Source organism: Dreissena polymorpha, chromosome 8, assembly GCF_020536995.1.
Source record: "Dreissena polymorpha isolate Duluth1 chromosome 8, UMN_Dpol_1.0, whole genome shotgun sequence".
Taxonomy (NCBI): Eukaryota; Metazoa; Mollusca; class Bivalvia; order Myida; family Dreissenidae; genus Dreissena; species Dreissena polymorpha.
The window spans coordinates 50,326,181-50,343,222 of NC_068362.1; the positions used below are offsets into that span (position 1 = coordinate 50,326,181).

Here is a 17,042-nt window from a genome sequence, read left to right on the forward strand (position 1 = left end):
GACATTGTACCTGACAGACTGGGTCGTTTAAAGAAAAAGCAATTTGCTATATTGAAAGAGAAAGATTAATAAAAGTGTTATTATTGTTCATATTAATGTGACTGGAGTTAATGGTAAACGTCAACTAATGAATAGCAGTGTTGATATTTATGAAGAAAACGATTCCTGGAAAAACGAATGTCAAACGCTTGAAAATTTTGACCGCTGTGAAGAATAACGTTTAGAACCCGTGTCTCTGACAAAAATTAATATTGTTGGTGAGCAGTAAAAGGGGATAAAGTGGATTTATGCTTGTGTGATGACTGTAGCCATGTGAACGGGTTATCGTACGGCAAAACTCATCACGTAAAGAAAAGTCTTCAACTTTTCAAGAAAGGAATGCCTTGTTTTGATATCAACACAAAGCTCGGAACAGGAAGGTACATGGAGTATGCAATCTTGTTTTTCAAGTATAACAGTTTCATTATTCATAATTGGAGTAAAGTAGATTTTGTAGGAAAAGTGCACACTGTCAGTGATTTTTACCACATAATCAGGCTCATATTTGCGTTCATTTTGAAAAAGAAAATATGCCATGTAAGGAAAACGTTGTGTTGTAAATGCATGGAAATCAAGGACATCATATTTGAATTTTATGACCAAGTAATGATTTTTTCCTCAAACAAACAATACAAAAGTATATTATGTCCCAAATACTAAAATTACTATTCTGAAAATGATATGCCAATGACTGCTACTTGTGTGATCACCTAAATTATGTATTATGGTTATTCAAATTAAAATGCTGCATATTTATTATCTTTTCAGCAATGATCAACAACATTGGTGGTCCAGGAACGCTTAATTACTTTTTGTCAACACTGTATGTTCCAATGATCAATTGAACTTAAAGAAAATGGAAATACATGCGGGAAGGACGTACATTCATCAAGTTTCAACTATCTCCTTTATAGCAGACAGGCTTATAAGATGGAAACGAAGTAGGTATTTTACTGATTTATGTGATTTTTAATGTAGAACCAATGTTTTAAGTAATAAATACAATGTAACGTTAATAGTCAGTTTTATATCCAGTAGGGATAATGCATGTATTTGGTTTTTAACATTTGGATGAAGAATGTATATATGTGGTGTTTACACTTACTTATTAATCCATTTTAAAATGGTGTATCATATAAAATACTAGTAATGCCATGCTATGTCGTCAGTGCCCCAGATAAGCTGCGTATCTGCGTCTTTCACCCTATTAAAATGTTTAAAAACGCAAAGAAATACAATATCATGCGTATTGAAAACGCACCCGAATTGCCTTTTACGCACATTCGTCTTATTTGATGCGCACAATACAATAGCTTTGATCGAAAATACTTTGCTCATTTTCGGTATTTTTTGTGATTATTTTTGTTACGCGGCGACGCTTTTATTCAGCAAGCGCCTGGATGACGGAGCAATAAAACAGTCAAAGCTATTCAAACGCTCTGCGGACTAGATTTCATAGTTAAATAAAGCGGCTGACCAAATTATTTACGACGACATACATGCGTTTTCAATCTGACTTAATCCGTCGTTCATTGTGCATGTATTTGTTAAGTGTCTGTACTTTCAGTTTCTAATACGATGCGTAATAAAAATGTCTAAGAGAAAGACGTCAGCAATTGTTGCGCCATAATATCAGTCGATCGCTAACTTTTTCGAACCAAGAAAGCAAGAGCCAATAAGTGCCGAATCATTCGTGTTATCGATTTTTTTTAAGTTTAAACTTTATTGACAGTTTCAAGGATTAAAGATGTTATGAAACATCAGTTTATTAAAGTTAATTATATTAGTTTACAGTTTTATTGAATCAATACAATTGTGTGCAGCTTCAACAGAAGTAAAGCAGCGATGGTTTTACTGTATGCATCTTATAACTCATTTCACCCTATTCCAAGAATGAAATCACCCTATTTTTCAAAATCAGTGGGTGAAAACCCTATTTCCGAAATAATTATCTGGGGCACTGGTCGTGAATGTCTGAATAAATAAAAACGATGACGCATATCATAATGGATTATATCACACTTCTCATGAAACACTAATGTCAGTTCTTATTCCTATACAAGTGCTTGTGTATTTGACATCTGTATATGATTGTTTTGTTAAATAACATGAAAAAAAGGTTGTCAATTTATAGAAACAACTTTGAGAAGGCTTATTGAAGCCAAATTAATAAGAAAAGACCAAATATATTTTTTAATAAATAAAAATAGTTAAAATTATTCATACACAATTTGCAATTATGCATAATTTTGTTCGACTGAAACTTATTGAAGTTCTTATGAACCTGCCTGAATATAACTACATGTACAAGTCAAATATCAACTTCAAAGGAACAATGGTGTTATCTTTTCAGTGATACATTGTATGCTGATTACCTGTGCAGGAGGAAAATGAAACCAGACAGATTATGAACTCAAATTCAACCCGTAAAAAAAGCTAGGAATTTGCAGTCACTTTTATAATAAATTCAAAAACAATATTTATACCACGAATTCAAAATTATTGATACAAATTCTACTAAAAACTAGAATATGTTTTTTACATTTCTGTCCCCTACGCAAAATGTCAAACAAATTGTATAAAGAAATAAGGCCATTAACTAATTGATCATTTACAATTAGTTTTTTGCAACGCAATTCATCCTTGTGAATAATAGGAAACGTTCGTAACACATTAAAAATTGGTAATATAAAGTTTTCTACGTTTATTGCTCTAATATTACAATACATTTTTCTTACGTACCCAACTCGCAAAACAAAATAGCGTAATCAATCTCCGAACCATGCTTCAATTACATAAAATTGAGTAATGTAATAGGGTGCAATATAAAGAAGTGAAACTCCAGCTGCTGGAGCAGTATTGAATTCCTATTATAAACAATTAGTTGGTCCTTTATTTAAAGGGGCCTTTTCACAGATTTTGGCATTTTTTAACTTATTCATTAAATGCTTTATATTGATAAATGTAAACATTGGATCGTAAAAGCTCCAGTAAAAAATCAAGAATAAAATTAAAAAAAAGAAAAGAACATTGCCCGGAGCAGGTTTCGAACCAGTGACCCCTGGAGTCCTGCCAGAGTCCTGAAGTAAAAACGCTTTAACCTACTGAGCTATTCCGCCGAGAACACTGCTAAACGTATTTTATACGTTATATAAGCAATCTTCGTAGTTTCACAAAATTTAACGACAAAAACAGAACTCTCCAAATTATTCAATCGTTTCGCGTTGCAACGCTTTATAATTTTTAGGTTTTCAAATCGTCAAAAGATGCATATAGTGGCTATATTAGAGCATGGTAAATGTTCAGTATTACTGTTTCCTCACAAATATCATAACCAAAACGAAAATTTGCGAATCTGAAACAACTTTTTTCAATTTTGTCAATTTACCAAAGCGTGAAAAGATCCCTTTAAGGCAAGTGACAGATTGCCCAAACAGTACAAAACAGCACAAAACAGCAAAATACAGAACAACATAAACACATATAAGAATAAAGCTGGGTCACCGCCTTGGAACGGTCATTGCAAAGCATTGGGGTTAAAACCGGTTTTAGAGCGAGCAGAGAATATTACGTTCTTTTTACTTTGATGTATACAATATATTATCTCATAATTCAAACTGTTGTATTCCTGATAAATCTCCTAATGATAATATGAAATATTGCTGATAACTGTAATTTTAATGAAGAAGTGATTGTCAGTTTTTTTTATATATACATTTGATGTAGGTTACGATAAGAGATATCTGCAATATTATGCTCAAGAGCAATTGTCAGAAAAGAACGAATATACACACTTTTTTATTTTTAAAACGCGCAAATAAATATGTTTAATACATTTTGTTTAATTCAAGTGAATATTTATGAGTTAATCGACGAACACTCTTGTTTATAGATTATAACACTATGTTATATTAAGCGACTAATTATCAAATACGTTTAATTAATCATACATAATTTGAGGAACTAGATTTCCACTTGATACGTTTGAACTTTTGTCTCCTACACAAATCAGAGCATATATAAATACGCAAACACATACTTGTGAATGTTAAACACTTCGATTACGAATAACTAATTGAATCACCAATATAATTTTTAGTTTAAGGTATTGACGGTTTGCAATGTCCATTTTCCATTTCGGCAGTTTTACGTTTGATGTATAATTTGGCATTGCAATACATTTAGAAACCCGCGAAAGCAGGACTCTACCTGTTTTTTTTTGTTTTGTAATTGTGTGTGCCGTGTCTAGTATAGTGTTTTGTGTTTCAATTTTTGACCATACGTATCTTCCATTAATAAGGAACCAAGCGTTATTGTACTGTTTCTCTTACGTTTGTTCGCCTAAAGCTTAAGTATGTGATTTCTTAAGAGTAAACGGTTGCTGTTTGGGTGTTCATTTTACTTCTGATACAAAGAGCATCATGCACGAACTCTCCTTTTTTAAGATCGCACATTTAAAGTTCAAAAGGATCACCTTGCCCTTCAGCAACGCGAAACGTACTTTGTTAAAAAAATATCCATCCTTTTTCACAAACCATTACTACAGTTAAATTGTAAGAAACCATCAAACTTGTATAATTAGTCACTTCATTTGTGTTACAAATAAACGATAAGCCTGAAACGCTGTTGAATCAAGAATTTTGGTACAAACATTGGCATTATGTAATTTGATTACTGCATACTGTTCTTAAAACAAAAGTAAGTTACATCGTATAATCTCAACAGAAGCGGGACAGTTATGTATCTTTCAGAAGGAACATCTTAGTTTGTAATGATGTTGAACTATAAATTATTGTAGTATTGTTAAAAAAAACTAAAAATGAAACGAAACGTTCAAGGTCGCAGTCCAGGCCCAAAGAACAATTAGTTTGCCCTGATTTTATTTCTAGTATTTCATTACCCATTTTATTTAATAAGCATTATCAGGCTATATGTTTTGAAAGAATACAAAAACGCGTTATAATAACATAATCGTGAACTCTTTACTTTTTATCTCTTGACACAGTGCTGACCAAATATTATGTTGCTAATTGCAAAACCGGATTTATGATTCAATATAGAACGGGGCAGAACATAATTTAATTACAAATACACTTTACAGTTTTTAGTGTTAAACAAAATAATAGTATACATATCGGAGTTTATTTTATCAACAATATTGTATTCTATTGAAGTGATATAACAAATATATAGTATATAGCACATATTTTAAGAACAACGCAACTATTAAGTACAAATGTAATACTTAGGCAAAATCAAACAAACAAGTTTATCCCATCAATTCATCTTTGGTCGAGAGTCCTGTTTCCGGAGCTTAATTATGCCAAGTACATTTTATTTTTTACGTCATTTATTACAATATCATTTATAGACGTATTACCTGATTTTACTGCGATGGTTCTTCTACGAGTTATTTTAATATCTTGTAAACAGTGTATTACGAAATTTTCTTGCTGAATACCGTTGTTCATATTACGATTTTGGGAGTGTTAACATATTTTATTTCGTCTCTGAATGTGGAACGATTGATTGTTTCTGTCGACAGGTAGGGTGGTTTGTGTTGTTTGTAGGGGATTAAAAGCCACTCTACTAGAGTCTCGAGACTATAAACAATATTGTGGAATACGCGTGTATATTTTTAACGTTTTTGTAATTATTGTCTAACTTAGGAAAATACTGCTTTTGGTGCTTCACAATGTTGTTTTTTCCTGTCCGTCTGACTATCCAATTATTGTCAAATGTTTAACAAGCGCACAAGGAGAAATCAAACATACAAAACGATATTTGAATAATACCTAAGGGTGTATAGACGTTTTACATGTGTATACATTCATATAAATGAAAGCATGTTGATGGTGTTTTGTTTACGCTTAAAGTAAATGTTGCCGTTGTATTAATCCTTTAAACGTTTTTGTGAATTTAAAAGTAAATTCAAAGGACGCTGTATTTAACTTTAGCCTGCACAACGATGAATTAAATCGAATCCGGATTCACAATAGGTGGTCAAATGCCTAAACATTTTATTCGAGGACACATCGAACATGATAATCGTATGCAGTAACTCACTCTCTTCATAAAATTCGGATTACACTATATATCGACGCGCATTTAAATGGTATCCGAGGCACGACTTATGAATGTTTTACGATTTTAAACAGACACCGCGATGATATGCTAAATAAAAACCATCCAACCACTTGATTTCCTTTGACATGCGTAGTTTACAGCCTTCGACCGCGCTACGCGTAGCAGATTAATCGTAGGTAATGAGTACAACCACCTCTGAACACAGTCAGGCTGATAGCATACAGAAGGTTAACTCTACAGGGGTTGAAATATTGGGTTAAAAGTATGATATCATAATTTTGATGCAAAGCGGTGTAACTGACTGGATGTATACTAATTCAGAATGGATTACTTTCACGGGATTGTCTGCGTCAGCGAAAATTTAACAATTAAATAACGTTTTACATATCATGAAGCTGAGCTTGTGATAAACACTTGATTTACAAGTTTAAAACGTGAAAATAATTGCTGTTTTACAAACCACTTAATGTAACGACATTGTGGTTTACTAAAAATATTTAAACTATGATTGCATACAATAAAGCAGACTATCGTTAAGATAGTAAAAACGTTTCTTGGCTTTCGAAACTAATAAATATATTTAAGCAATACGACAAAAGCGAATAGAGATATATTAAGGAAATATCATGAAAGCAGTACGTATGTTGTTATTTATAAGTTGTACATGTATATATATATATATGAAATCATTGCCTGGATTAACAGACCACGTGGAAATGGAGTCATTAAAAAAAGATAACCGGAAAGTGTTGTTTGTTTTATAAGTGTTTGTGTGTTTTTGAAGATGACGAGGATGAGGATGTATGATCAATATTGTCAACGGTACGGTGTTGAACGAATTGTTCTTTGTTGAATGTTGGCAGCACATTTCGCTTAGTTCATAATGACACATATGACAATTTGTTATTATAGGTGTCTTGCACAGAAAGGCGGCGCAATTCGTTTAAAGTTTCACGTAGATTATATTAAAATATTTAATAAAGATTTATGTATTCGAAACCGTGTATAATTATGTTAAAAACCATAATTAAATAAATATGCATGGACCATACTTTCATTTTGTGGATATTTTATTCAATTAAAATGAAATTCGTAAAGACATTTCCAATGACCGCAATCATTACATTCATGATGTTAGTTACTCCTATACAAGTGACATATGCAATAAGTAGATCCAAATGTGAACTTAACGATGGCAAATGTTCTTATAATATTAATCTGGAAACCTCCGCCTCATGTGCACCGGAAAAAGAGTCCTACGTCTCATTCGGCCAAGGGTACGAAACTATCAATTACGCAGGAGATGAAAAAATGAATCAGATGCAGCAGGATTTCAATATTGTTAAAACGGAACACGAAAACAGAATTAAAGAGTTGGAACTGTCAATACAGAAAGTGTTACGTAATGCTATTTCAACTATCCCGGTCGAATACGGCCCGAAACATGCGGTTGCCTATGATACACTTCCGCTACATGGTCCAGAAAACCGAGCGGAGTTCTCGGAACGGTCTCGTGCGGAGCACGACGTTTCCGGAAACATGCTTCTCTTTCAACTGCAAAGCCAGTTCAACCGTATGCGCACTTCCCTCAGTGAACGCACTGCTGACTTGCTCGAAGTGAAAAACAAGCTGAACGAAACCAATGATTTATTGACAGCAGCACAGAAACAGGCTTGGGATTCGTCAAGCAAACTGGTCCACCTCGAAACCCATTCCTCTGTGTTGGAACGTGAGGCGAACATTCTTAGAAACAAACTTAAAGATAAAACGGAACGACTAGATTATGCGAACGAACGTCTCAATATATCCGAAACAAAGCTTGTCAAAGTTGAGAATCAACTATATGATGTTGTACGTTCCGAGGCAATGGCGAAGGAGGAACTAGAGACGTTGAAACGTGTGCTGAATAAAACGCAAACGGAGCTGGAGAAACTAAAAGTTCTACATGCGGATATAAGCAGAAAGTACCAGAAAACGAGAAACACTCTGGAACGACGAGAGACAGAACTAATGGAATGTTACTCAGGTATGTCTTTTAAGTCAAATATTATATTTGGGCCGTGATCTGTGAAAGAGGTTTAATGCATGTGTGTATAGTGTCGTCCCAGATTAGCCTGTGCAGTCCGCACATTCTAATCAGGGACGACAATTTCCGCCTAAACTGGATTTTTGCTAAGAATAGACTTTCTTGAAACGAAAAATATCATACAAGCGGAAAGTGTCGTCCCTGATTGGCATGTGCGGACTGCACAGGCTAATCTAGGACGACACTTTACGTACAAGCATCAAACCCCTGTTTCACAGAGCACGGCCCATTTGTATTTCAGTGTCGAATACAGCGAATATGTAGCGTCTCAATATTAATATGTGTCTTGTTTGTCATTACATTTTAAGAATGTTACCAAACCAACCTCATATTTTATATAGATGTCATTTGTGAGTTATGCATTATGTTATCGCACATGGGTAGACATTCGATATTTTACCGAAACAACATATGTTTATTTAATGCTATGCTTTCAAGCCGTGTGTTGACCCATAAAACGGGAATTCGGATTGCGATTGCGATTAGACAGTTTTATGTAGCAATTTTATTAAATATGTATATGCTTGATTTATATTATTTATTAGCAATTCGTCCTATTAAGTTTATTTCTTAATGTTTTGCAGTTACTTAAAAAATTAAGAGTCCTTATGTAGGTATGAAACAGTTCGCAATCAGAGCATATTTGTATGATATTTGTGAAGCTAAATAATGTTGACTTTTTATGGTTATAAGTTCGTTTTTTTCTAACCCGAGTTCTATGACTTTGTTTATTGAACGTGACAATAACCTTTAACAAATACTATCAGTTACATTAAACATATTTGCCAATGGATAATATAAATTTCATAAATGTGTGCTTTGATTCTAAACAATAATATATTCTGTTTGATAAAATCAACTACTGTAGCTATCGGTAAATATGTAATGTATCGTTTTATTATAAAGTGAAAGAAGAAACATAAAAAAAATATAAACAAGTGCTTACGTTGCTGCTAACGTAACGCTGCATGCGTATATATAATAAACGTATTGCAACAGGAATCTTAGAGAGACGGGTTGAGATACACATATAAACAAATTACTGTAACATATTAAATACAGCATATTAATAGTTGCAGGGTTAGTTACTGACCCGATACGGGATATACGGTTCTGTGGAAAACCATATCGGGGCGAGACCGAAGGTCTCTTTGCGGAAAGTCCTTTTGTAGGTCACAGAGTACTAAACATATTTGAGCAGCCAGTTATTTTATACAGCCTCATATCGATAAGCAGTAGAAAATCCAAATGCGCTGTTGAATCGACGATTTCGGGCTGCCATTTTGAATGTTTCTACTGCCCCATATAGTCTACTGACACCATATAGAATATATGGGTTCAGCATGTGACGTCAAACAGCCAATGAGAGAAGAGTATTTTGTAGATGGCGTGATATACTTGTTTATGACTGCTTCTTTAATTATGTTTCATTACATTTTTTTGTGTTTGTTGTGTAGGTGTATGTATTGTCTAGTATATGTTTCTGTTACTCCCGTGTTTGGAATCATGGTCCTTTTTATAAATAAAGGCCATATTGTAAAATGTGTCTCTTTTTGCTCATGTAGTTGACGTTTCACTGTTGTATACTGTCTGTGTTAGGTATATCTAGTTATTCCGCCTAGACAAACACTTAGATACTTCTTATTTTATGGTGCATGGATATTTTTATGCAATGCACGTGGAAGAACGAAGTAGTGTTTATACGTATAATTATATCAGAATTTTTGTTATAAAAAATTTGTTCAACGTTGAAACTAAACATTTATTAACAAACAAGTTTACTTTGATCATATTTTTCTTGCGTAAGGCAACGACGATATATGATAGCATAACGTGAAAGGATAGTTTGTAGTAACCAAACTACAAACGGTCTTCTAAGTGTGTTTTAAGGTTGGAGGCAATTCAACTAATAAATATTTAAAAAATGGAACAAACCCTTAGTGTCCGCATCATATAATGGCATCAATGGCTATTAAATAATGACATTCATCAGGGAAATGTAGTATAGTGTGATCATTTGACATGTATTGTTTAATTAATATCACTTGTTTTGTTTCACTTAAGTCAGGCAATAGACGCCAAAGCACAGTTTCATACAACAGTGTTGGTCTGAACAAAACAAAAAAATGTTTACATAATCGATTGTAAGTCTCCTCCTGAATTCGGGGCTTTGTGTTGCAGAAAGATCACAGGCTGTGTTACCACATCATGGATCTGTTAATGTAACAAAATATATATTAAGCACGTACACAAAGCAGTATGATCATGCATAAGCCGTGGGTATTTAACTATAATTAGATCAAACTCTTTTGAATACCGGTCATAGGCACCATAACAAAAACATTAATAAGATTGCTATGGTAATTTAAAAACATATTATTTACTAAATGAAGTCGTAACCGATGCTGTTGTTATTATACCATTGGTATCGTAAAAAATACATGTATAATTAAGATATCATATTGTTTACACATTTTTATTTCTTACTTGACCAGCAAATGTATTGTTTTCGGACGCTCACTACGACTTTTTCTTACAATAATAGCTATCAACGCATGCTTGTTAAAAACCTATAAAACGCATTTCTTATAACAACAGATAATATTCTAGGGAAAACACATCGAAACGGAAATATGTAAAGATACTAATTTAAGGACTTAATCGACATTGCTATCTGTCACACGTTGAACATCGTTAATGTAATTGGCTAAGCTCTATGCAACTGACATCTATATAAATTACGTAATTTGTCGCTAAGGATGTGACTTCAAGGCACATTAAATAAAAGGCATTATTCCTGTATGCTGACTTTCGAAAAAATACCTTTTCAATCATGCCATTTTAGTAAAAAGCTGCGAGAGTTCAGTGTTAACGGTGAAGAGCAAAATGGTTTTCGGAAAAAGCGTAACACCATTGACTATTTGTCTAGCTTGACACGTATTATTGATACTCGTAGAAAACATAAGTTGTCTACATTTTGCGCTTTTATAGATTGTTGTAAGGTGTTCAATTCAATTAATATAACTCTTCTTTGGAATAAATTAGCCAATGCTGGCATGTCTACCAAAATGCTCTCAGCAGTCAGGTCATTGTACCACAATGTTACATCTTATGTTAGAGTAAATGGTTATCTAACTTAACTGAGTGTTTCAAATCTAAATTCTGGTGAACGCCAGAGCTGTTCTTTGTCTACTATTTTATTTAATGTGTTTATGAATGACATGGCTGTAAGAGTAAAGAGCTTAAATAATGATATAACTATTGGTAATGAACAAGTATGGATCCTTCTCCATGCAGATGATACTGTGATTATTTCTGAAAATAAAAATGATTTGCTACTCATGTTAAATGAACTGTATAACTGGTGTAACGCCAATGATATTAGTGTTAATTCAGATAAAAGTAATGTTATACACTTTAGTCCTAAGAATATCCAACGATCAGAATTTGTATTTACTTGTGGTAGCTTAAATATTCCTCACGCAGACAAATATATTAACCTTGGTATTGTGTTTACAGAATACCTAGATTTTGATGTAACAGAAAAATACGTCTCGCAAAGTGCTGGTCGTGCCTTGAGACTTCTTATTGCAAAGTTAAAAAACAGTGGTGGTTTGCCTTATGATATGTATACTTAATTGTACTACTCCTGTGTTGTACCAATTATATCATATGGAGCCTCTATTTGGGGAACTAATGCAAGCCATAGCCGCGCAATTAGATTTTTTTCGGGACCGGCAAATATACGCCAAATGTAGCTTGTTAAAGTGATATGGGATAAAAAACCTATTTACATTGAACAATGGAAAAGTAATCACTGGTCTCGTTGTTTAACATATAGCAATAGTAGAACAAATTAGATGATAATTGACTGGGCTCTTGATACCGATTGTTTATGATATATATCTTATTGATTAAAATACAAAAACAAGCCTTGACTTTGGTCAAATAAAAAAATTATAACAAATAAGTAATTATACAGCATGCAGTTTTACTTTATGCGATATGTGATGATGCCTTAGGAGTAAATAGGTTGAATATGCTACGTTTGTATTGTTTACTTTCATTTTTTAATTACATTGGCTCCAAGCATGTTAAAACTCGAACATACCTAAGAGCATATCATAGTTTGGTTGTGGATTTTTTCCTTTATTTTCCTGTCTTTTTTCCTTTCATTCCAACTTATTATATTAATTGAATTATTTGAGGTGGTCTGCGTGTTTACTATATCAATACTTTTCGTTATGATTTGATTGTATCAATTCCTATTCTGATTGAACCAACGGCTTATCATCTTTATAACCGGAAGCAATTATCTAAAATAGTTGTATAACTTTTCTGTATTTACATGAATATTTTTTATAACGTGTCTATTACCTATAATATAAAGAGTACACTCTGCACTTTAAATGACTTGTATGCCTGGGGTGCAGTGTTTAACTATGGGACAAAGAAAGGCTGGTCTACAGAATGACTTTTAAAAGATGCACAGGCCAATACATAGTTTAGATAATTATTCATTATAATTTGTATTGTATTCGTATCTTCTGCTTAAATAATCTGCAGAATAACAGATAATGTTAATGTTACAATCGTTATGTTCGATCAATGTATAGTAAGAATGTTTCTTCAGCAAAGAGCCATGTACTGTCAGTAGATAATTGTATAAGGCTGTTCTACGTATCAATTGAACACAAGCACCATTTAATGAAAACTGGTGGTAAATGAGTTCTTAGATTTCATATTGACGTAAACGCACATAAGTTTGAATTTTTATCTTCTTTTGAATAATGCTAAAGGGTGATATCACTTTCGAAAGTAGCATGAACTGGAATGTTAGACCATGCAGGAATTAACAAATAATAAACGCCTAGTATAATAATGTTTATTATCTGTCTTCTACACGTAGTGGATATTGAGCTCATGCGTATTGACACATAGCTGTGATATTTTTACGGCATTGCAGTTTCTTTTAAAGGTCAAATAACCATTTCTATGGTATGGCAGACGATGTGTCGTGTTTGAAATTTGATCGTGATTAATTAATTTTAGTGACCATGAATTATATTTTTCGGCGTCAAATTATTTAACCGGTAGGGGATCGTATTTTATATGATAGGTTATATCTTTGTAATTTAACCGTGATATTTAAAAGTTACTATTTATACTAAAGTTACATTTACTTGTTTAATACACGAATTGCGTTAATTACCTTAATTTTCATCAGGTATTGGTTTTAGAAAATGTAACTGTAACACACATACGTTTAACAAAGTCAAGATAGCGTTTGAAGTTTCATTTACCTAGTCTTATTATGCCACAAGCTTAAATTATTTTAGTCATACTGCATGCACGGTTTTGTAATAAAATATTATCTCAGATATTATTCATTAAATATTCTTTCTGAGCGACTCGTACAAAGCAAACAGCATATCAAGGTATCCTAGATTATTTTTATATTTAAACTTTACTCGTGAAGATACAATGATTAGAAAACTACCAATGATGATCTTTTATGAAATTACCGTATACCAGCTGCGCAAGAGTATATACGAAATTCTATAGTGTTTAGTTGATTACATTAGTATGGAAAGATGCATGTATAACTCATAAAAACTTAGCTAACACATCAATCTTCAAATTCTTGCATATAAAGACAATTCATCATTGTTTTTTTGGTGAGTTATACATTTCGTCGGGTGCATATTTGCATACCAGAACAAATTCTCGTGAGTTTTTATATTCTGCATCAAAGGCGAAGTCAGTGTTTTGCTCATCGTCCGAGCATCTCCCAAATTGCATTAAGTATGTTTATAGGTTTACCGGGTAGTTATATGCTAACCAGGGCAAATATGCATAGCTCATATTGTTTTATGTTTTGTTATTAGCATTTATTAACATCATGACATATTTCGACACGGTGGAGAACATGAGTTTTCAGTTGAGTCATGGTCCCTTGACTATGTAGTTTATAATTGTTATATGATGTTATCATTCCCAGTTAATTAGAAACTGTTATGCAAATATATTTTATATGTTCTTGTAACTCAATTTTGTATGGTTCAAGATATTGCCTTCGTTTATATTTGGATTGAAATATCTTTAACTAATGAAACCGATACATATTTTCTACATCTTTTACGTATGTGAGAAACGTTTATTTTAAGTTATTCTGTAAACTGTACATCGTACTTAATTTGCTATGATGTTGTACCGGGAATGATTATCTTCTTAATTCTTTATGTTGCATATGGATATTAGTAAAACACATGAACACATAAATCTTTCATTTAAATGCTTTTGATCTAGCCACGGAACAACCTTGTTATTCATTACATTCATCGATCACTTCCGAAGCGTTGCAAGATATTAAGACGGCTATAGGATAAAAACTATTTAATTGGTTCCCACACATCTTTCAAAGAATTGCTGTTAACATAAGTTAGACACAAATGTTATTCCAAAGCAAGAAGAATTGCTTTGACTTGCGTGTACAAATCGTCAATCACAACCACGAAATTGTTCAGGCAAAACTAGACGCGGTTGATTGTAATGAAGTGTAGCATAAAGGTGCATGTTTTGCAATGTCCAATATCTTAAATACGCATACGACCATCTTTACTTGAGTTAAAGTGATGTTATGGGCATTTTTCACTGTTGAATTGAGCTGAAAAGAATTAACAGGTCAAAAGAGTTAGTTCAGATGTGGTAACTGACCAATTATCTGCAGCTCATCTTGCTACCAGTTGTTTATCAAAAAAATATTTTACATTCGATATTTTACGTGACTCACCTAGACCTCTAAGCCGAAATGATCCGTTAAACAAAATTGTGTCTTTGTGTCGTAGGAACGAAAATGCACTAATACTAAATTTAGGTTCACATCGTACATGCATGATCATATGTCAAACGAAAGTACGGTTGTATTCAAATGCATTATTGTTCTATTTCCGGGATATTGTTTTAGTATGTTGATGCTGCATTAACAAATGTAAGTGTATATGAAGTGAAAACACAAAAAAAATCAACAGTTGCGATAGACACCTATAAACTGTTAGATGCCTATACTATCAATTTAATTCAGATAATTAGAGCTACATATTTGAGACGCGCATGAATATATAAATAAGTATTTTTTATTTAATGTATTGTTGTGTTGTTGACTTGATACATATTACTCAACTCATGAATGCTTATTCCAGTTAGTATTACAGTGAAATTAGAAAAATAGGCGCCTATGGACCAGAGTACTGGTTTTGAATCAACGAATCAACATAGTCATCTGTTTTTTTTCGGTCACATTAAAAACTATGAGGATATTGAGTATAAAAATGAAGTACTGTATATATCTATAACTTGAAACGCGATCTCTGACTTTCGGCTTTGGGGACAGTCTTATTCACGCTTAGGCCAAACAAAAGGTCCGTTTGGGGTCTCATTGGAAAAAAAACAGGGTCGGTAGGTAGGGATTTTTTTTTGTCTTTCGGGTACTAGAATGGAAGGCTACTAAAGCTTATTATAAGAAATACATGTTTATATATGCTTTGTTTGCTTGATATTGCATCTTATATGAACGAAAATGAACGATTTTTTTTGGCGACCCCAATAAAAAGTTGAGGGTCGGCGCCAAATCGGGAGACACGGTTGGGAGACCCGAAACTGACCTTTTTTTGGCCTTAGTTGAAAGCTATAATAAGTTCATGTAATCGTCATTTATTTTATTGTAATACGTATACACTAGTGGTACACCAGTTGTATTTCTATTAACAATAACTGTTCATGCCTCGAAGCAGGTACATTTTCTATATAAACGGCCTGATTATCACTGAATACATTAGGAGTTGTGGAAGTGTCAACATATTTTTGTGTGGATGTACCGCTTTTAATAAATGTGCACATGTTAAATGCGATTGATGTACACGATTTCATGCATCTTACACTGAGTACCACTGGTAGAAACAGATTGTGGAGTAATTGTGTATATGTTCGCTGGTTACTTGTGGTTATTTTATTTTGATTACGAGTAAGGCGGATGTTATATGCTAAATGACCGTATGCATAATAAGTTATTTGAATATTTACCGATTTCAAATCAGTATGAGTTTTTAAGTCTTAACTATGATTACATGAAATGTAAATACACAATAATTATGGTATTGTAAATGTGTATACATCGCATATAGGCTTATGTTGAACTATGGCAGATTTTTTTAAAAAAGATGTCAATATTGTGTCTGTTTAAATACCTTTGAATATTTATGCGAGATTTACATGAACAAAATACTAGGGCTTCCTTTTCATAGAGCTTGCAAACAAAAAATTAATCCAGTGTTCACGTTAAATGGACAAATATCAAAATATTGTATACGATGTTAAATGGAAAACGGCGTCCCAACACTCATTTATATAGATAGGATGACATTATAGAATTACGCGCGTTTAAAATGCATTTTGTGTAACATCAACGGATCAACGAAGCAGCACGATCTATGAGTTATTTAACATATTAAACTGACACTGCTTTGATAAACCTCTTGATACCCTTTGATATGCCTAGTTTACCTTATCCTACCGTGCTTGGCGTAACAGATTTATGGAAGATGATTTTAAGCACATCTGAACACATCAACCAAATGGTTCAATTGAAATTTAATGATATGCATGATATTTAAATTAAATAATATATAAAGTCATTAGCTATTTGATTATAATTATGATGTTAAATTGTGTAAATTTTTGGGATATTTATTTAGACAGATTGGAATAAGTTCGCCAAAGCGTTAGCGTCAGTGACTTTTGAGCAATTAAACATTTATGCATATAAGCCGCG

The 17,042-nt window shown here is 32.9% G+C and overlaps 1 protein-coding gene and 1 long non-coding RNA gene across 2 annotated transcripts in view; both read left to right on the top strand.

The window, feature by feature from the left end:
* The first annotated feature begins 287 nt into the window (after positions 1-287).
* LOC127843196 (uncharacterized) lies at positions 288-2,486 on the top strand. Its single transcript, XR_008032125.1, has 3 exons — positions 288-419; positions 808-980; positions 2,393-2,486. It is a non-coding gene; the product is annotated as an uncharacterized LOC127843196 (long non-coding RNA).
* Positions 2,487-6,315: 3,829 nt separating this feature from the next.
* LOC127843190 (uncharacterized) overlaps positions 6,316-17,042 on the top strand; it is a 43,965-nt gene continuing 33,238 nt past the window's right edge. The window contains exon 1 of the mRNA XM_052373054.1: positions 6,316-8,152. Within this exon, the coding sequence (XP_052229014.1) occupies positions 7,168-8,152 (985 nt within the window). The 5' untranslated portion in view covers positions 6,316-7,167. The remainder of the gene's footprint in view (positions 8,153-17,042) is intronic.